The sequence below is a fragment of the Ichthyophthirius multifiliis genome, assembly GCF_000220395.1.
Source record: "Ichthyophthirius multifiliis unplaced genomic scaffold scaff_1120509251353, whole genome shotgun sequence".
Lineage (NCBI taxonomy): Eukaryota > Ciliophora > Oligohymenophorea > Hymenostomatida > Ichthyophthirius > Ichthyophthirius multifiliis.
Window position 1 is genome coordinate 14534 of NW_004085956.1, and position 16303 is coordinate 30836.

Below are 16303 nucleotides of genomic sequence, written 5' to 3' on the forward strand. Positions count from 1 at the left end.
AAAAATAAAAAAATTATCGAATTTAAAAAAATATAAATGATAAATAATCTAAAAAAATAATTTTTTTAGTATTCTAATATATATTTATATCTAAAAAAAAATAAGAAAATAAAAGATCATCAACCATAAGGATTATATTACATGCCCATACCTGCTGGCATAGTATTCATCATTCCTTACATATTATTCATTCCCATATCTTATTAAACAGGCATCATTCCGGGCATAGTATTCATTCCCATAGGAGGCATCATTCCAGGCATAGTACCAGGAGGAGGAGGTAACATAAGATTGAATGGAAGCATTTCTGCAGGCGGCATCATCATTTAAGGATTTTATTACTCAGTAGCTTTTTTTTTCTCTTCTTCTTTTTCCCTTTTATCATGTTTCTTTAGTACATTTTCAACTCTATTGTTAATTTCTCTCATTATTTATACAAAATAAGGCATAACAAAATCTATAAGATTATATCTCCAACCAATTTCCATAGCCACATCAGGTCGTATTAAATCATAACAAGTATAAAGAGTTACAGTGATCATTTCTTTTTCTTATTCTTATACAAAGAATCTTAATAAATCTTCTACAAGTTCAATTTTTCCTGATTCCTAAGCAGTTTCTATAGCATCCTATTTTATTTAAATATATACATATATATATATATATAAAATAATATTTACTTTATAAATCTTATCTTATTTAGATAAAGCTATAGAAAATTCATATTTTTTAACTCTCCTATATAAAAAGGCTGATTATCTTCTAAATTCTAACAATCTATGTTTTTCAGTAAGTTTAGCTAACGATATTTAATCGAAATTTTCATATTAAGAAATAGACTCATGTAAAGATTCATAATCTTAAGATTCTACATAAATCTCATTCAACGCTTCATTCACTTCTTTACTGTTTGAATTCTAAACTTATTTTAGGAAAGGAACAATTAATCCTATATACCCTGTTTTTCTCATAATTTAGACACATTTAGTTAAATCTATTTTAGTAGTTAAAGATTTTAATAGATCATTTAAAAGATCTGGCTATTCATCTAAATAGAAAAGAATCGATTTATAATAAAGGTCAAAATTATGAGCTTTTATTAATAAATTAACAAACTAATCATGATTAAATGCATATGGTGAATGTTCTATCATTATGTTTATTGCATTATCACATTAATCGAAACTTGCGTTTAAAAATATTGCTTCTGCCCATAATTAATATTTTTCACAAATTCTTAAAACTCTAGAAGTATTTATTTTCTAAGAAAATATTTTATTATATTTTATAAATATTTTTATTTTTTTAAATATAATAATTTACTTATGTATAATTTCTTAGGTGTTCAATTAACTTTTCTGGTTTATATTTCGCATATAAAATAGCTAATTCAGTAAAGATACCTACATGAGCCCTTGGCATACTCAAACTAGTTTCTAAAAGTTAAATCATCTACATTTCAGATCCATATTCTTCATATTGTCCAATAAGTTCTTCTAAATAATCTGGTATCATAATAATATACATAGAAGCGACTGATGCCAGTTTAAATTCACCAGCTTCAATGCATGCAATTGTTAATTCTTTCCAAGTTTTTGGTGTATTTGCTCTTTTAGCACTTTCTATGGCCTATTAGAATTGTTTTAAACGGACTAAACACGATGCTATTTTTGCGTTATTTTTAATCGAAACGAAAAGATGTTTTGCACTTTCGTAAAGTTTTTCTTCATAGCATCTTTCTCCTACTTTTTAAGCATCAATAGAATTTGGATTTGACAAGAAATTCTCTAAATCATTATTTTTGTCGCATTTAGCTAATGAAAAGGCTAAAGAATTATCTATTATTTAATCTTTGATTGTTTCTCTTGCCATTTATAAATATTTTATTAAAACTTCATATTTTCCCTACATTTCAGCTTAATTTATTACTTCTGCGAAATTCTAAGGATCTCTTCCTTTCAAAAAACATTCGACAGCATCCTCTATTTGCACTTTTTGTATATAGGCTTGACCTAATTTAGTCCAAATTTCCGGATTATTATATTTTTGAGCATATTCTGAGGCTCTCGGCATATCTTAAATATGGAAAATTAAAACTTCTGCCGCTTTTGCATTTAAATTGAATTTGTGATAAATCGTGAAGGCTTCTTCGAATAATAAATACGGATGAGAAAGTGCAACTTCGGCTATTTTTTCACCATCATAATTATTTAAACGGCTTATGTAATCCATAACTTTACTTTAGTCAGTTTTTATAGCTGTAGTGATTAAAAGATTCTATAATTTTTTATATTATCCGAATTCTGGATTATGTACTACTATTCTTTCCAATAAAGCCATTAAATATTCTGGTAAATCAGCATCCATGAATGCTTTTACTGCAGTAGATACTTATTCGACCTCTTTACATTCATTAAGTGCTGTAATAACGAGATCAATAACCTATTATCTGTACGTGTTTTCCTAAGAAAGGACTTATTGCCATAATTCTTCACTTTATCTTTCCACTAAATATCTTGCTTATAATCTAAATAGCGAATTTTTATTCGTTACTTGAATTAATTCTTCATCACACTCACCCCAGGAACGTTTATACGCGATAACAGCTAAATGTGGGTCTCTTTCTTCACAAAATTTACCAACTACTTTAGCATCATAGAATTAGTTGTTAGTAAGGAAATTCTCAGGGTCTTAATTTGTATCGATCTTTATCTTTGCGAGTGCATTATGGATTGAAGGAAGTTAATTACCTTCCATAGTTCTAGCTTCCAACCAAGCTTCCAAAAGTTTTATTTTATTCCTTTTTTCGAATTCTTCAATTAATTAATCTACGGTCGGGGCTGGTATTTTACTTCCTAATTGATGAAGGAGGAATATTATTTGTCTTTCTTCGCACCCTTAGTCAATTAAAGCTCCTAATACTTACGGAGTTGCTTATGGGTTTACTTAAAAAAGATATACTTATATGTAATTAAAGAAATCTATTTTTTTTTAAAAAAAAAAATATATATATATATATAAAAATAATGATTTTTTTCTACTGTTTTTATATAAATATTAAATAAGCTCTTCTACATATTTATGAATATCGCAAAGGAAAATCAAAGGCTTCGGGTCTGGAAGGCGCATATTTTTGAGGAAATCCTTAACTTTTTCAGGATTATAGCACTTGGGTTTTTCTTAAATAATCTATTCAACGACTCTTAATTGATTGCATTTAGCAGCTGCTTCAATATATTTGAAATAAATATCTTAGTCTTCAGTAGTACTAATAATTTAACTTAAGAACAAGAAAATACCTTCAAAAGATCCTACTTATTCAAATAATTTAATACAAATTTAAATAGTGTATTTCTAATGACCTTTAACACAAGTTTCAACCACAATCTACAAATTTTATCTATTATGCTTTAATAAATCTAATAAACAAGGCATTGTGATTTCAGTTTATTAATTAATAAAATAATTAACAAGCCATTAAGATTGAATTGACTAAGTATTTAAACAAACCCTTCTAATATCTTTAACATCCGGATAATTCTCAATAGCTTTCTAGAATAATTATTTTTATTCACACAATTAAGCAATTCTAACTCTATTATATTAATTCCATTTAGTAATTTCAAAAATTGCATCAACAACATTCGGTTAATTCATAATATTCCATTCTAAGACTTTAGTTTACCAAATTCCATCTTCTGGCCTGTTTGCTTTCATACAATCAACTAAAAGGGCAGATAATTCTTTAAATTTTTAAGCCTGAATGAAAATTTCAGCCACTTATTATACACTTTAAGAAGGGTTTTAAGTGAAAAGATTCTTTGCCATTTAAACTGCTTATTAAGGATTTGTATTAATACAAGATTTTACCATTGACATATAATCTAAATTCACTCCTGATTATCCCGCTTATTTGTTCGCTTCTTCAACTCTTCCCAATGCCATTAAAGTGGAAATTACTTTCGCGTTCGAATTGCATTTTTTATACACGTCTAATGCCAAGTTTTGGTCAAATTAGCTTATTACGTCTCCTAATAATTCAGAGTTTTCAAGTTTGTTTTCCTTAAGCCATTATTCCACAAAGTTCTTTCTACCTTATCCTAATACAAGTTTACATAATTCAACTGATTCCAAAGCATTCAAGCTTCCTTTTTATAAAAGAGTCTAAAAGTACACTAAAAGTGGGGAAGGAGTTCCTTACAAAGACTTGAATTTTTAAATAGTCTAAGCATTTCTAATTAATTCTCCAGGCGCATTCGCTGCAACCTAAGCTGCTCTTGCATAATCTGCATTAGCCATACATTTATTAAATTAATCTTAAAACATATTATCCATTCCAGGAAGTTTATACCTAGCAGCTAATTTGAAGGCAAATTAAGTTACATTTGGTAAATTTTAACAAACATTCATTATATGAGGTACAAGTGCCAAAGGATCAATTTAAATCAACAAAAGTTAACCATTTTTTGCTAAAGTATAAACACCATCTTCCCTATTATCTTAAGTTCCAATAAAGATGGTAGAATCAGAAATTCTATTTTAAAAAATTAAGCTTCCTGACATAATCTCATATAAATAAATAAATCCATTTTTAGTTATTACAAACAACTACCCATATTTCTATGAAACTTACATATAAATAGGAAAATCATTCGGGAATTGAGGATTTGTAGGAAATTCGCATGTTATTTTGTGTTTCTAAAGACCTTCTGGGACTACCGAAATTTCGTTAATTTGAACTTTACCCATAGGCTCTCCGATTTTTTTTTCGAAAAAGCATAGTAAGGTCGACATATGGGTATCATTGTGTACTTTTGCCATTCCAAAACAACAGCAATGTCCTTATAACATTTACTATTTCCCTTCTCCTAGTTTGAATAGTTGAATTGTACCGTTTATATTTATTCTATCTGGAGATGCAATTCCATATATAGCACACCAATTCCCTTAAGGAGCTAATTTATAACCTATTATTTAACTTTATCCATTAGATAAATCTCCAAATCTTAATTTATTTTATTTTTATAAATATTCATTAATTCATTTATATATTTTACCTTTCTAATATTTTAACATAAGTTTCTTATGAACCTAAATCACTATGATATACAGTTGTGGGGGTTACCAAAGCTAAAATTTAAGGATTTACCCATGTCATATATACTATAGGTTCTGTCAAATCTATATGTTTTAGCTTTTACTTTTAATCAAGATTCCATACCTAAATATATTAAATAATTAATATATATTTAATTTATTTATTTTTTAAGAACCTGGACATATGAACCAGTTTGACTTGTTGCCCTAAGTGCCATTATATTTTTAAGAGGATGAAGAAGTGAAAACTCAGCTTTGTTGGCTTTTCTATTTACATTAAAGTTATTGTCTAGTTATATTTAAGTCAATTAATTTTATCCTTACTTTTTTTATTTAAAAGAATATTAATTTTTATTTAATTTATTTTTTACGGGATTCTTGTCGTTTATGCATATTGTTTTTTCTGACTCAAAACTTGTAGAGTTCAATTTTAAGTATTAAGGATCTATACCTAAACTAGTTATATTTGTTAATTAAGTTATTTTTAAGGGACCACCTTGCATTTTTTTTATTTTTATTTATTTTTTATTTTAGTAATTATAATAAAAAAATTTTATATTTTAATTTTATTTATTTCATAAATAAATAAAAAAAATATTTTTATATTTATATTGCGGAAAATATAAATACTGTTAAATAATTTTATTTCATGAAAATATATATTAATGTAATATTATAAAAAATGAAATATATAAATGAATTTTTTATTTATATATATTTATATAAATGAAATATAAAAAAACTTTTTTAAAAATAAATAATATACCTTAAAATTAATTTTAAGAAATATTAATATTATATAAAATAAAATTATTATTATTTTTATTTTAATGTTTTTTATATTTAATATTTTAATTTTTACTTTATTATTCTTATTTTTAAAATAACATTAATCATGTTTTATATATGAAATTTTATTAAATTTTTAAATAGTTTATTTTATATTTAGATTGAATTTGTAAGATGTGTACATATAAATTTTATAATAATATAAAAGATAAATTCAAAATTAACTAGAATAATTAACATATATTTTTAGCTAATTATATTGTATAACGATAAGAAAGCTATCATAATTGATATATTTCTAATTTACAAAGAATATTTTAGTTTTTAAATTTTAATTATAAAATAGTTATAAAATGCCTTGAAAGATTGATTATCTTTTATAAATTTTATTAAATAAAATTTTTATAAATATGGGCTAAAATAAAAAATATTTATTTATAAATCATATTAAATTAAAAAAATATTACAAAAATTAATTTATTAATAATAAATATTTACATAAAAATTAAATATATTTTAATTTATCAAAAAAAAAAATATAAATATTATAATATTTATTTAAATTTTTATTTAAAAATAAATATAAAAAAAATATTATCTATATAAATTAATTATATAACACAATTTTTAAATCGTATAGTTGAATAATAAATATCAAAAAATATGAGATACATACATTTAAATATACTAATTATTTCAAATCTGAAATTGTTGATGAAGATAATTTTATAATTTTTATTTTATTTATAAATATTTATTTAAAATAAAAACATACAAAATAACTTAAAGCTTTCAATAATAATTTTTTTATTTTTTAATCATTTGGCTTTAATTTATCTTTGTATAATATTAATTTATTATTGATAAATAATGTTTTCAATCTAATAATTTACCACCTTTTCTATTATAAAATTTAAATGTATAAACAAAAATAAAATAAAATTTTTAAATATATACATTTTTCTTGATAATTAATACATTCCAGATAGACCCATAACGAAATTCACAAGGGCAAGAGAATAATTAACAGGATTAATAACAAAACTATATCTATAAAATAAAATGTATTTTATTAAAATAAAAAATAAATAAACCTAGTCCAAGTAAATCCACTTAACATAATAGCTAAATTATTAATTTTTTTATATAAACAAATATAAAACTTATATATAAAAAACCTAATTATTAAAAAGTATTAACTTGCTCTAATGGTATATTAAAATCAGTAAAATTAACTAAAGTAATACCCCATTTTATTAAAGGACACCAAAAGAAAATAGTAAATGGTCCGGCGGAATGCATTAAAAATTATCTCATGGAAGCTTTAATTTATCAATTGTTAGTATTTTTTTTTATATAAATATTTAAAATTTTTAATGTAAATAAATTACCTGGCCAAAAATTCCATGTTAATACTCTTTTTTATATTAAAGGGACTATTCCGAACATTTTAATAATTTTCTTAGTTTTTTTTATATTTTTTTTATTCAAAATATTTAATTTATTTTCAAAAAGAAAAAAAACATTAAAAATTATATATATATATATATATATTATAATTATTTTAAATAAATTAAAAAAAATAATATTTTTATATTATTCTTTTTTTTTTTTTATAAATTTTAAATTTATATTATTTAACTTTTAATTAAAGTATTTATAATAATATCAATTACTGATGTTTTAATTATTATAAATATATATATTACTTGCATTTATTGTTATTTTTTTTTTAAAAAAAAAAACTCAATCAACAATAAAAAAGAAAATTATGACATTTTTTTTTTTAAATAATTAATAAAAAAAATACTTTAAAATATAATAAATAATATTCAAAATTAGTAAATATTAAATATATATATATATATATTTTATATTTAAATATTTTTTTAAAGCATGTTTATTATTTTCTTAATGTCATAAGCAAAATTAATAAAATTATAAAAATAAATAAAAATATTTAATTATATATAAAAAAAATTTAAATAAAAAATTTAATAAGAAAAAAATTAATAAAAAAAAACTATAAAAAATAATATAAATACAATGAATGCTCCTTCAATGATATACTAAGAATAATAAATACAAATGTAACAAATGCTTATTTTATAATAATAATAATAATAATAATAATAATAATAATAATAATAATAATAATAATTATAATAATAATATATCCTATAATATTAATATCCCATTTAATAAATCCGAAAGTAATCAGTAAAGCCAAACTAATAATATACATAAGAATAGTTATAACGAATACCCGAACCAGGCTATATTCTTGATACATCATATCCAACTGAACAAGACATAGAAGAGAGCAATTACATACGCAATATGATAAAAAGATATTTTTGTAATCCTGAACAAGAAAGAATGAAAGAACAGCAAGTATAAAAAATTGACTCCATAATACAAAAATGGATGTTCAATATAAATGTTGACGAAAGAAAAATAGTTGAATCATTGGCACATAAAGTAAAAAAATAAAAAATAAAAAATAAACAAAATAAATATAGTATACAGCAAAACTATTACCTTTTGGAAGTTATTATTTAGGAGTAGCTTCAGTAGACGCAGATATAGATTTAGTATGTATAGCTCCTAATTTTGTGGAAAGAGAAAAGCATTTTTATAATCAATTATATAATTTAATTAGAGACCAGGAAGGGGTTTAATATATTGAAAAAGTTACAGATGCAAAAGTTCCAATTATTTCTTTTATCATAAATGAGCTTCCAATAGATATATCTTTTGCTCAATTAGACACCGAAACCCTTCCAGAAGATATAGAAAAGGGAATACCAGATAAACATTTAAAAAGCATGGATTAAAAAGACATAAAAAGTATTAATGGATTTCGTTCTAATCAAGCTATATTAGAGTATGTGAGCGAAAAAAACCCGAACCCTGAGATAGCAAAATCCAGATTTAAAGATGCTTTAAAAGTGATTAAAATATGGGCTAGACATAATGGTATTTATGATAATAGACTTGGTTTTTTGAGTGGAATTAGTCTTGCGATTATGTTGGCTAAAATTTTGTAATTGTTTCCGAATTTGGAAGTAAATGGAATAATTAAATAGTTTTTTTAAACTTTTGCTTCAAGATGGGATTGGAAAAAAATGGATGTGTAACTTGGCAGTAGAAGCGAAGAAATGAAAGTACAAATGTAAAGTTAATAAAGAAAATGCATGCATATTATTACTCCAGCTTACCCAGAATATAATACGACTGATAGAGTTAAAATGATTAATTTTAATATTATTGTTGCAAAATTAATGTAATCTTTAATAAAAGATATATAATAATATAAAAAAATAAATATATAAATATATAAATATATAAATATATAAATATACATATATATTTTTTTATATATATAAAAATATTATATATTAATGATTTATTTCTTTTAATAAAATAAGTGCATCAAATGACTATATTTAAAATTAAAAAAATATTGTTTGGGAAAAAATAGTTGAAAAAGAAAACTTTATAAATCATTATAAACTTTTTATTGAAATAGATTTGATTTAAAATAAAAAAGGAGAAATAGGTTAATTTATAGCTTAAAAAAAATATTTTGCCTTACGACTTTTAAATTTGTTTGATTAATTAAAAGGTATTGAATATGATCCTGAAAAAATTGAAGTCAGGCCTTGGCCTATTTTCTTTGATAAAAAAGATCCCGATTATCCTTATTGTGCTGCCTTTTTAATTGGATTAAAAAACAAAATGCATCAGCCTGTTTAATATAGTCTTTAAGAATGGATTGTTGGATTTGCTAAATAATTGATTAATAATTAAAAATATTAGTAATTTATATAGTTTTTAATTTATAATTTTTATTTTTTTAGAATGGTCAATTATATGGTTAGAATTTTCTAAATAAAAAGAGAAGATTTAAATGATATAGATTACGACGAACATTATCAAACTGAAGAAAAATAATTTAAAATAGAAAGCTAAATTTTATAATAACAATAAAATAATGTAAATAAAAGGAATTTAGAGATTTTAAACAATAATGGATAATAGTAATTATATGAAAAAATAGGAAAAAAAAAATTAAAACGTAAGAAGAAAAAGACAAAAAAGATGAAGAAGATAATTTAGATGACTTTTTGTGAAAATAATTAATAAAAATAAATATATATATATATATATTCTTATTATTGTATTATAAAAAGAAATTTTATTATACATTTTATTAAATTTATATAATATTAAATGTTTTATTTATAAATAAATAAAAAAAAAAATATTAATTTTATATTATAAATAAAATAAATAAATTAAAAATAGCATTTAAAAATAATTTTTAACAAAAATAAAAATAAATATATATAAAATATTATTATAATAAAAATATTATAATAAAATAATAATAAAATTAAAAAAAATAATAATAATAATAATAATAATAATAATAATAATAATAATAATTATTTAATTTAAAATTATACATTTTTTTTTCAATTAAAATTTCTATTTGTATTTAATGTTTGTTTCATTCTATTTAATATCTACTTTATATCCTATAACTACTTTTTATATTAAGAAGTTATATTTTACATTTCAGTATCACTACAAATAATTTTTATTTCTTTATCATCATTAGGATGTAAATAATTTCCTTAATTCAACTATTATTCTTGGTCTACTTTTTCTAAAAATAAAATAATATAATATCGTCAAAAAGAATTATAAATATAATAATACTTTCGATTTGTTTAATAATTTTATTGAAATATTTTTCAAAATTTTCATTGTTTTCTTTTTTGCTTTTATTTTAAAAATTATATTGTTAAAAAAAGAATATATAAATAAAAAAACATTTAATTTTTTATTAATTTGTTATTAACTTAAGTATTATTATTTTTATTATGTTATTAATTTTATTGATTAAAACTTATTTTTTAATAAGTTTTGGTTAAAGGTGCTAATTTATGAGAAAGTTAATTTTTTAATACCAAACTATATTTAGGATCATAAATGCCTACAGGAGGTAAAAAAAATTATTTATTTTATTTAATTATTTTTTATTTTGATTTCTATTAACTAAATTAATTAGAATGCAATTATTTTTATTCTTAAATTTTTATAATATCAGTACTGTAAAATTTCTTAAATTTATTTTATTTTATATTTTATTAAAGGTTTTTATTCTTTTAAGATAGTTTTACAATAAAATTAGAATATTTATCCTATATATTTTCCATTAGAGTTTGTTAATGTTATTAATATTCACTTATATCTGTAAAAAACGGGTTTCGATCTTTAATTGAAATCGGAATTATTGAATGTTTAGTTCTCACTATCTATGAATTATTTATTCCTAATGGGTTTTTAAACAATCTATTTTAAAACCTTTCAATTTTTTAATTATTTCTTTCTTATTATCCCTTTAATTTAATATTTATTTAAATATTTTTATTTATTTTCTACATTTTTTATTAGATTTCCTAAAGAATCTCTTTCATTTTAAAAAGGTTTGAATTAATTTTCGTTATATTTTCTTTATGTTCTTTCATAATTATTGGTCAATTAACTGCTCTATTTTTATGAAATATTTTAATAATTAACATCTTCTTGGTCTTTATTTTTTAAAAATTAATTTAATATTTCTCTCTTATTATTATAATTTGAATATAAGGACATTTTTTTACTAATTTAAAAATATATAATAATTAAATATAACAGAAAATACAAAAAACAAAAAAATTAAATAATTTTTTGTAGACTTATTAATAATTTAATTATTATCATAAATAAAATTATTTTTAAGGAATAAATAAATAAAAATATTTCATTTTAATATTTAATTGATACACATTTTATATAAATTAGGGAAATAATCTCTTAAAACCTAAGATTTAATATCCCCTTTATCAGCATTAATATTTAAATTTCCATATAAATTAGCTAAATAGTCAATTTCTTACTTTGGCATTTCAAATTCGAATTAAAGTTTGAAATTATCAATTTATATTTGAAATTTGTCTAAATCTTTTGAACTTCCCCACCATTAATCTACTTATTTTAGCTCGTTTTCTTTTAAAGTTTCTAATATTTAAATTAACTTTATTAATAATGAAAAAGCTTCCTAAAGAGTTTAAATTTAACAATTTTATTATTAAAGATATTTTATTAAATATTATTCCAAATTATTTTTATAATTAATTGTTAGGTTTTCAAAAAGAATTTCATTTGAATTATTTTATTGAATTTTTTATTTTTCAATATTTTCGGTTAGTTTTTTTATACCAATTTTTAATTTCTCCTTTTCACTTATCATTAAGGACTACATTATTATCTAAAATGTATCTTTTTATCCTTTCCACATATTTTAATATATTCATTTAGATCTTTTGATTATAAAAAAATTATTTTTTCGTTAAAATTCATTTATTATATTCGCTTTAATTAAAATTACTCAAACTTAGTTGCTATATTTTATAATTAAATTTTTGAAAAAAATAAATTTTACTTCGATCTATATTATTCTAACAATTCAGTTCTTCTTTTGAGTCTGGTCTTTTAATATCTGAAGTACAAGATCCCATTTTTTGGTTTTTGTTAGTAATTTTATTACTTTTTTTAAGAATTAAATGTGGTTTATTTTGTTTTAAGTATTTTATTTTTAATTAAAATTAAGTGATTAATTTAATAAATAGTACTAAGTTATAAAATTTAATGATAATAATGATATTACATAATTTTTGTTTTTGTTTTTTTTATTTATTTTAAAACAATAAAAATTTTAATTAAGTAAATAAGATTTGAAAATTAAATATTATATAAATAATAAATTTATCTTAAAATATATAAGATTTTAACTAAAAATTAATAAAAATAACTTTTTTGAAAATTTACTTTTTTTATATTTAAAAATAATCATTTCTTTCTTTGTATAAAAATCAAAGCAATAAATATAATTTTAAATAAAATTTATTCGAATATATTCATTTTTATGATATATTGTTTTTTATAAGTACAAGTTAATATATTTATTTATTATATTTAATTCTATTTGGTTACATTTTTTTTATTATAAATTTTATTTTTAATATTAGTTAATTTAATATAATAAATAATAATAAAAGCTTAAATTTATATTTATTTATATATTAATTAAAATATAATAAAATTTTATATTATAAACATAAACTTATATATATATAATAAAATTAAACATAAACTTTTTATTAATACAAATATTTAGAAGTAAAAATAGTATTTTTAATTTTTAATAATAAATTTAAATAAATAAATATTTTATTCGTTTTTGTTTTTTAAATTTTTTTATTCATTATTATTTTTTTATTTTTTTTACGTTTCTTAAATATATATATAAATATATTTTCTTTCTTTTATATTAATTAAAATATATATATATATAAAAAAAAAATTATATTAAAAAAAATAATAGCAATAATAAAATAAATAATAAAATAATATATATGTTTTCAGATTTTGCATTATTTATTACTATATTAGTTCTTGCTTTTCTTGGATTAATATACACACTAACAATAACATTAGTTTATGTAAAAAAAATATAAAAATAAAATAAAAAACCAAAATCATAAAATTAAAAGAAAATAAATACAAAAGTAGCAGTATGATTATAATAAAAACGTCGAATAAGAAGCATTATTTTCCGAATATTCTAACATAAATATAAAAAAATAATAAGCATAATATTATTAAGGACATAACGGATCACATAAATAAAGCTACAACAGAATTATATTATAATCAAACAATTTTAATGACATATTTTTTCTTTAATTTTCGCCGCTATATTCTTAAGTTGGCTTTCTGCAATTGAATATAATCCTCTTTTAATATTTGCTTTCGGTTTAGGATGTATTTGTGTAGCATTGAACACATACGTAACTTTAAAAATCTCCTTAGCAACAATAGCTAAGATTGTTATCCTTAATAAAAGTGATAATATTTATGCTTTTGGATATTTATCAGCCACTTCAATCACTGTGTTTGTAGTTTCTACTATTCTAATATTTTTTTCAGTTGTAATATATTCATTTTCCTGTAAAAAACAAAAAAACAAAAAATTAATGTTTTTATTAATAACAAAAATATTTCCTATTTTCTTATATTTTTTTTTATATAATTTTTATAATATAATAAAAAAAAGATTTTGTCATAATAGATAATACTTTAGAAGAAAACTAAGGTCTTTTTTTATCAGTTTTAGGTTTTGGAGTTGGAAGTAAATAAAAAAAAAGCGAAAAAATATACAAATAAAAAAAAAAGATGCCTGCGCATCATTATTCTACCGAGAAGTTGGAAGTATAAGTAGTAAAGGAATTTTAATCGGCGGTGATTTAATAATCCGATCAAATTACAGCAACGATGAATAGAATAGAATAAAAATGAATTTGGACATGGCTAATATAATATGTAATATATATACTAACAATATAGTCTCTATATTAGATTTTTAGACTGTGTTTACAGGATTTGTATGCGCATATTTATTAGTAATATCCGGTTGTTAAGAAATTAACGAATAATACTAAGGAACATATTATATGCCTTTATTTTTCTTGGCTTTGAATTTAATTATTGCTGGTTTAGTTTCTTTAATAAGTTTAAAACCATTAGATAATGAAGTTGGAATAGCTACATAGATAGCAAAATCAATTAAAATCTAAATCTTAATTTGTAATGGAATTTCTATGCTTTTCTTTTTATTTTTTACTATATTTTTAATGCCTTAATAATTCTCTATAGGCGAAAAAAAACAACATACTTTTTCACACCTAGATATTTCCAGAGCTGATGCCATCTGGTCTTTAATTACAGGACTTTTCGCCTAAGGATTTTTTTTAATTTATGCTGAATATATGACTTCCCATTATCATAAACCAGTAAGGACTTTAGCCAAAAAAGAAGACGATGACAATAATTAAAAATAAATGTATGCTTTTACAATACTATAGGCTTAGTATTAGGCTAATATTAGTATTTTCTTTGCATTTTTGTATTTCTGTTTTGTATGTCTTATTGGTTATTTGCTGGCTGGATTTTTCGGTATTGCTTGCTGTGCTATGGGTTTAATTACTGGACCTTTTTGCCTTATTTCGATTAATATTTTTGCAGGTTTTACTTCTGAAGCTTTCGCTATGTCAGCTGTAGGATGCGTTTTTAACGAGGTGAGAAATAAGGTTTATTAATTAGCCTGGACTACTAAGAATTATAGTATATTCCCTCAAATAATAGTTGCTGTAGGAATTCTTCTTGCAAACTTAATAAGTGCAGGGGCTTCCCTTATTATTACTTAAGAAGAAGAAGTCTATATTTGGGATGCCTATGGACTTTTTGGTTTACTTATAGGTGGTTCGATTATTTATTTAATCAAAGGAACTTCTACACTAGGAGTTAAAGATGTAGCTGAAAATTTAGTAAAAATAAAAAAATATTAAAATAAATAACAATCTAAAAATATATATAGAAAAATAATTACGATAATGCTCCTTTTTAAGGGGATGATTCAAATTTAAGGAAAGTTTAAACTTTAGTTTATTCTTAATATAATAATGCCATTTATAAGGCTTCTTTTAACATAGGAATAGTAATTTTTATTTATTTAAAACAAAAGATACATATATATATATATGTGTAAATAAATTAATAATATATATAGGGTTTATTCAATATTGCATTTATTGGTTTACTATTAGGCTCTAAAGCATTAATAGCATTTTTATTAGGGATGAATCTTGTAGGAATATATTTAGCCTTCAGTTCTTTAATTATAGGTTATAGTACTAAAAATGCTCGTGAATATAATCGTAATGTAGGAGAATTAACATAAGGAGATGAGGTTCCTATACAAACAGATATAGCAAATACTGCAATTGAGAATGTTCCAGGAACTTCTCTTGTTATTTATTTGATTTTCTTTTCTTTGGTTATATTATTAGGATCTAAGCATTGGGCTTAATATGGATTCTTTAGAAAATGGGCTGATGTAGACTAAAATCTATAATTTATTGCTGATTCTACAACTGGATGGACAGCTGCACCTTTATCAGGTTTAGAAAAAACAATTGAAAATATGTAAAAAAGTATGCGAAATGTTTTTGATGGAGAATAATAAGACAATTAATAAGATAAATCATTTTTTTATTGAAAAAAATAAATAAATATATATATTATATTATATTTATTTATTTTTTTTACTAAAAAAAAAAAAAAAAACATTATTTTAATTTTTATTTTTTCATAAAAAAATATATATTTAATTTTTTAATAAAAAAACAAAAAAATATGACTGAATAAAGAGAAATAGGGGAAGAAATAAACTCATAAAATGAATTAACAGAAGAAGATGAAGAAAGCGAGCAAGAAAATAAGGAAAACTAAAACGGTAAAGAGA

General features: G+C 20.9%; 4 protein-coding genes across 4 annotated transcripts, besides 17 other annotated features; 2 read left to right on the top strand and 2 right to left on the bottom strand. All coding sequences in view use genetic code 6, as the record gives it.

The window, feature by feature from the left end:
* Positions 1-80: 80 nt before the first annotated feature.
* On the bottom strand, positions 81-5600 carry IMG5_187840 (hypothetical protein; the record flags this gene model as incomplete). The annotated part of the gene is made up of 7 exons (XM_004027135.1): positions 81-629; positions 681-1262; positions 1324-2981; positions 3042-5005; positions 5058-5221; positions 5274-5420; positions 5469-5600. The coding sequence occupies 7 exons, from the start codon at positions 5598-5600 to the stop codon at positions 120-122; spliced, it is 5157 nt and encodes a 1718-aa protein (XP_004027184.1). The 3' UTR covers positions 81-119.
* Positions 1269-1313: a microsatellite.
* Positions 5601-5603: 3 nt separating the features above from the next.
* Positions 5604-5691: a microsatellite.
* Positions 5692-5910: 219 nt separating this feature from the next.
* Positions 5911-5976: a microsatellite.
* Positions 5917-5950: a microsatellite.
* Positions 5940-5978: a microsatellite.
* A 784-nt stretch (positions 5979-6762) lies between these two features.
* IMG5_187850 (hypothetical protein) lies at positions 6763-7335 on the bottom strand (the record flags this gene model as incomplete). The annotated part of the gene is made up of 5 exons (XM_004027136.1): positions 6763-6787; positions 6844-6936; positions 6981-7011; positions 7065-7208; positions 7278-7335. The coding sequence occupies 5 exons, from the start codon at positions 7333-7335 to the stop codon at positions 6763-6765; spliced, it is 351 nt and encodes a 116-aa protein (XP_004027185.1).
* Positions 7336-7683: 348 nt separating this feature from the next.
* Positions 7684-7725: a microsatellite.
* A 127-nt stretch (positions 7726-7852) lies between these two features.
* Positions 7853-7928: a microsatellite.
* Positions 7857-7908: a microsatellite.
* Positions 7929-7994: 66 nt separating the features above from the next.
* Positions 7995-8060: a microsatellite.
* A 348-nt stretch (positions 8061-8408) lies between these two features.
* Positions 8409-10022, top strand: IMG5_187860 (poly polymerase, putative; the record flags this gene model as incomplete). The annotated part of the gene is made up of 3 exons (XM_004027137.1): positions 8409-9172; positions 9318-9707; positions 9950-10022. The coding sequence occupies exons 1-3, from the start codon at positions 8715-8717 to the stop codon at positions 10020-10022; spliced, it is 921 nt and encodes a 306-aa protein (XP_004027186.1). The 5' UTR covers positions 8409-8714.
* Positions 9190-9250: a microsatellite.
* Positions 9210-9259: a microsatellite.
* Positions 9214-9288: a microsatellite.
* A 199-nt stretch (positions 10023-10221) lies between the features above and the next one.
* Positions 10222-10285: a microsatellite.
* Positions 10252-10338: a microsatellite.
* Positions 10339-13031: 2693 nt separating this feature from the next.
* Positions 13032-13085: a microsatellite.
* Positions 13086-13168: 83 nt separating this feature from the next.
* Positions 13169-13227: a microsatellite.
* Positions 13228-13325: 98 nt separating this feature from the next.
* Positions 13326-13350: a microsatellite.
* A 944-nt stretch (positions 13351-14294) lies between these two features.
* Positions 14295-16065, top strand: IMG5_187870 (proton-pumping vacuolar pyrophosphatase, putative; the record flags this gene model as incomplete). The annotated part of the gene is made up of 5 exons (XM_004027138.1): positions 14295-14322; positions 14347-14792; positions 14865-15326; positions 15377-15496; positions 15569-16065. 5 exons carry the CDS (start codon positions 14295-14297, stop codon positions 16055-16057), a joined length of 1545 nt encoding a protein of 514 aa, XP_004027187.1. The 3' UTR covers positions 16058-16065.
* Between the last annotated feature and the right edge of the window lie 238 nt (positions 16066-16303).